Below are 4,979 nucleotides of genomic sequence, written 5' to 3'. Positions count from 1 at the left end.
GAGGATTGTGATGATTTTCAGTTTTGAATTGTCAGGGTGCTTTTAAAGGATATGTGGAAAGGGTTAGCATGACCTTGGGAGGTCAGACTGTTCTATGGGTATCATGTGTTCCAAGGGAGTTAGGGTGTCCTCATTGGGTCAGTGTGTCCTGAGAGCTTAGAACTTCATGGTAGGGGCAAGGGGATTTTTTAGTAGAGGTGAAATATTCTGGGTTTCAGTGTGTCCTAGAGGATCCGAGTCCTGGGGTATCAGGTTGTCTTTAAAGTGTCACACTGTCCTAGGGATGTCAGAATATACTTCCTGGGTCTATGTAAGAAGCAGAGTGATGTGGGTGTCAGGGTGTCCTGACTGCTCAGGGATTCTAGGTGTGTCATGGTTTCTTTGAATAATCAGAATGTCAGGATGTCATGGGAATCAGTCTCCTGCAGAGTCCTGAAGTCCGAGGGGGTCAGGATGTACCAGAAATTCAGATGCTCTTGAGGATCAGGATTTTCTGAATGTCTGGGTGACCTTGGAAGGTCATGAAGACCTAGGGGTGCTGGTGAATGAGGAGGTGACATTTGGGGGAGGAAAGCAGTGAGTCCATGAGAACCATGGTGTCCTAGAGACTCATCTTATGGTTCAGGTTGATCTCAGGAGGAGTCTAGTGTATTCTGAGAATCAGAGTATCCAGGAGGGGCCAGAACGCACTTGCGTCTTTCAGTTTTTTTATTTTTCTAGCAACAGGCCCTTGAGTGTCCCCCACAGGCTGAAATGCCAGGCGGGCCCTGCTCCTGGCTCCCATTTGCTTCCCCTCCCCCGTGGTGGGGTTCTGAGGAGGGGTCTTAGGAGGAATGCATTTTCTCTTCCTTCCCCTACCCGCTCCCAGGAGAAGATTTAACAGGACAAAAGAATTTGGTCCTCTGGGAATCCGAGCTCTTGGCCCCAGTCCCTGGACCCTCCAACAGAGCACCTTCCCTCATCCGGCTTGTGATCCTCCCCTGATGATGGGGCTCTGGTGACCAGGCAGTGATTGGATAGGCCCACAGGGCGAGGAGGAGGTCACTCCTTCAAGACTCAGGGAGAAAGAGGTGGTGTGGGATTGCAAGCTGGGAAAGTAGGCAGCTGAGAGCAAAGGGGGAGCACGGCATACCGGCATACCAGAGTGAAGGACAGGGTGAGGAAAGTAGAGACAAAAACAGAGAAACAAGGAGAGGGCAAGACAGAGAGAAAGAGATGATACTCAAATGAAGGAACGGGGAATTAGAAAAAAGGAGAGACTGAAAAAGACAAAGATATCCATATCTATTTCTACTCAGAGAGAGGCGTAAACAGAGGGAGAAGGAGCGAGACAGCAGGCATAGACGGGAAGAGCAGGAACAGAGAACCGACCCAGAATTAGAGACTCAGGGGCACCGGACACTGGACTGTATTTGTTGTTAGACATGGAAGCAGAGGGGAGGGCTGAGCAGGGTCAGCAAAAGAAGGGGCAAGTTTGCAGCAGCCTCTGGCCTGAGAGCTGCCCAGCCGCTGGGACTCGGACCTCCACGGTGGGTGAGTGCATCTCTGGGGTGATCCTAAGGAGGCCGCAGGTGTGGGGGCTCCATGCCTGGGCTTCTGTAGGGCACTGGTTTGCCACAAGGAAGGTGAAAACGAGAAATAAAAGCCAGAATCCTAGAATGTTAAAACCATGGGAACCTTGGAAAGCCTGGGGCAACCCCTTCGCTTTACAGACTGGGAGACTGAGGCCCTGGTGTGGCTGCCTTCTCTGAGGAGGGAGCTGGAGGGGCCAATGTGAGGAAAGCAGGGGACCAGTGGCTCAAGGCATGTGTGTTCCCAAGGTAGACAGTGAGCACTGGGTGGGGCCACACCCCAGGTCCCCAGGGGGATGGGGGCCTCATCTGCAGACATCTCCTTTTCTCAGTGTGTGACTTCCAGGTGTTTCTTTTTGCTCCCTGTTCTCTCTTCCCCGGCTGGCTCTCAGACTAATTAGTGTGGCGGCTTAGGGAGCCTGTGGGAAGGACAGGCAAGCCTTTCCCACGAGCTCAGGTTCCTGCAGCCTAGAGGCCAGGCTGGGCCGGAATAAGAGAGAAGATGAAATGTACAAGAGGGTAGGGTGTGTCTGAGCGGAAGAGGGGGAAATATTTCATCCTCCCAGGTGAGGGGTGTAGGAGGATGGGAGTGATATAAAGAAGGTTTAACATGAATGTGAATTTGGGAGCAGGGATGAGTCTTAGAGAACTAGACAGTTTGTTAGGATGTCAGAGCAAATGGAAGATCCACCAGGAGGGTAGTATGTGTGCTCAAAGAGGTGAAAGGCACATGGAGGGCATGTTACATGGGGATATATCTGAGGAAATAGAAGAGGGATGGGCGTGCACTGGGGATGTGAGGCTGACAGAGCGTGAGTGCCCACGAGGTGAGGTGTCTGAGAGGTGTACCCTGTGTGGAGAGCACAGCCTGGGTTAGAAGGCTCAGAAGGGAAGCAGGGCCAAACTTGAGCTGTCTTCAGCGAGTTGTGAAAGCTGAAGGATTGCCGGTCGGAGCAAAGTGTATGAGCAGCATAGGGGCACTGAGTAGAATCTGGGGGAAACCAGCACATGTGGCCAGGGGTGGATGGATAGATCCACTCGGCAGCAACCTCTCCCTTCCCCTCCATCCTCAGACATGAGCACTCAGCCCTACAGAAACCTCTCTGGTGTAGGAGTGGGGAGACCAAGGCTTTCCCCTCAAGGAGGACAGACGGGTCACCCGCATTCCCGGCGCCGCCACCGCACCACCTTCAGTCCAGCACAGTTGGAACAGCTGGAGTCAGCCTTTGGGAGGAACCAGTATCCCGACATTTGGGCCCGAGAGTGCCTGGCCCGGGACACAGGTCTCAGTGAGGCCAGAATCCAGGTGATGCCCCAGGATCCCCCCTTCCTCTGAAAAGAAGTGCGGTTTGGGGGCTCAGGAACTATTGAGACACAAATTCTCATAGGCATTATAACCCCAACCTGACACTCATCAGAACATAGCCTCATCCATCAGTCAACATAACCTCATCTACCCCGGGACTGCCACTTGAGTTTAAGCCTAGCTCTAACCTAATGTGGCTTGAATTTCAACACCTCCCCCCAACCTTAATAGTGATGTGAATTCCAGCACCCAAGTTGAGGGTGTTGGTACGGGTCTCACTTGGTCAGTGGGCCTGGCTCAGACACGCGTTCTGGAGAGCTTTACTTCCTCTGACGATGTGGGAGAGACTTATGCCTTGTACCTGTACCTTCTGTCATTGGAGAGCGGGGCTGCATGTGACAGTGCCCCCTATTTAAGAGCGGGGCTCTGATGTGGCTATTCTCCTTACTCCTCAGGTCTGGTTCCAGAACCGCAGAGCTAAGCAGAGGAAGCAAGAGCGGTCACTGCTCCAGCCACTGGCCCATCTATCGCCTGCCACCTTCTCTGGTTTTGTGCCCGAGTCCCCTGCTTGCCCCCACTCCTACTCAACACCATCTCCACCGGTGACCTGCTTTCCTCACCCTTACAATCATGCCCTTCCCTCTCAGCCCTCTATAGGTGGTTCTTTTGCTCGACCCCACCAGTCTGAAGATTGGTATCCCACCTTGCACCCAAACCCTGCTGGTCATCTGCCCTGTCCCCCACCTCCATCCATGCTTCCCCTCAACCTTGAGCCACCAAAGTCCTGGAACTAAGGTCAAATAGGTGCTGATAAGGTAATTCCCAGACTGTGGCCCTCGCGAAACACAGAGAAAACTAGGTGGCTTCCTTTCCTCCTAAGGCTAAAGTAGAAATACTGTTGAGGGGCAGCTCAGAGATTGGGAATTTAAGAAGGGAGATCATGATGAAGACTCATTGGGGTGATTAAATGAGAGAATTTAGGGAGGTGAACCTACTGGAAGATATACGTACACCTCCGTGGAGGTGACTGGAGAAGAGTGGTACTGATGGAAGCAATTGTTTCTGCTGGTGGATGGAAATGGTTGAAGGACATAGAACTTGCAGGGCTTCATTCATTGACATCATGATTGAAGGTCTTCATCCCAGCTGTTTCTAGCTGATTTCAAGAACAAAAGTCATTAACTTTTGTTCATTCTATCCTAGAAATATCTCTCGAATTTATTCTTCTCATTTCCATTCCAGCAGACACTTCACTTTTTCTGGGCCCTATTTTCTAATTATCTTCGTTGTTTCCCTTAGCTCCAGTCTTTCCCACTTCCAACAGGCCTTGCAAATCCAATCATCAAAGAATGTCTCTTCAATGTCTTATAAAAAATAAATAACATCTGATTCACTTGGCCTGTAAGAGTCTTCAACATTCATGTTTTAACATATGTGGTTTCTGATAGAGAAGTTTCATTTGAGCAAACTTTCCCAAGAGCAAACTAAGAGTCTTGAGGATCTTAAGAACTCCTTCGCAGGAAAGAACCTGCTGTGAAGGGCCTTGATCTGAGCCCTCCCAACAGAAACATCATGTGGCCTAGTGGGTGGCACCATTTGGTATATCCATCTTGCTTATAAGGTACTTGTTTTGCTCATTACTTATTTATGTATAGGCCTGCCTCACTTATTGGCAGGTCTGTTGAAGAATTCTGAGTAAACAAGTCTCTAGAGATGAATATGCATGTTGTTTGTAGTTTCTTATATATACTCGCATTATTAAAAAATTCTGGAATCAAAATTTCTATATTACACATTTTCACTCCCATGTAATTACGGCCTTGGGCCAGACTGCCTTCCAGAAAGATTATACGTACCAGTTTGTATGCCTCCAAAAGTACCTGAGTGTTGGTTTCAGTACGTCCTTGTCAACCTTTATCATTTTTGACAATTTGTTAATTGAGAATGATGTCTCCTTGTTGCTTATTTTTAAGTTTTCACTCAATCAATTGCTAGGGAGACTTAAAATAGTTTCATGTTTATTGGCAATATCTGTATTTTCTTTTCTGCATTGCTTCTCTGAGTTATTTGTATATTGATATAGTTATCTTTTAATAGTGTTT

General features: G+C 49.2%; 1 protein-coding gene across 1 annotated transcript; it reads left to right on the top strand.

The window, feature by feature from the left end:
- Positions 1-1,424: 1,424 nt before the first annotated feature.
- Positions 1,425-4,135, top strand: PROP1 (PROP paired-like homeobox 1). Its single transcript, XM_019713706.2, has 3 exons — positions 1,425-1,533; positions 2,645-2,877; positions 3,333-4,135. The coding sequence occupies exons 1-3, from the start codon at positions 1,425-1,427 to the stop codon at positions 3,669-3,671; spliced, it is 681 nt and encodes a 226-aa protein (XP_019569265.2). The 3' UTR covers positions 3,672-4,135.
- Positions 4,136-4,979: the final 844 nt, after the last annotated feature.

Source organism: Rhinolophus sinicus, linkage group LG10 (genome assembly GCF_036562045.2).
Source record: "Rhinolophus sinicus isolate RSC01 linkage group LG10, ASM3656204v1, whole genome shotgun sequence".
Classification (NCBI taxonomy): Eukaryota; Metazoa; Chordata; class Mammalia; order Chiroptera; family Rhinolophidae; genus Rhinolophus; species Rhinolophus sinicus.
This window is presented reverse-complemented; position numbering and strand designations above follow the sequence as displayed.

Bases quoted from the DNA above. Each gene is read 5' to 3' on its own strand.
- PROP1 (XM_019713706.2), top strand. From the start codon at position 1,425: ATGGAAGCAGAGGGGAGGGCTGAGCAGGGTCAGCAAAAGAAGGGGCAA. The intron at 1,534-2,644 runs GTGAGTGCATCT...CTCCATCCTCAG, and splicing joins GACTCGGACCTCCACGGTGG to ACATGAGCACTCAGCCCTAC. The intron at 2,878-3,332 runs GTGATGCCCCAG...CTTACTCCTCAG, and splicing joins TCAGTGAGGCCAGAATCCAG to GTCTGGTTCCAGAACCGCAG.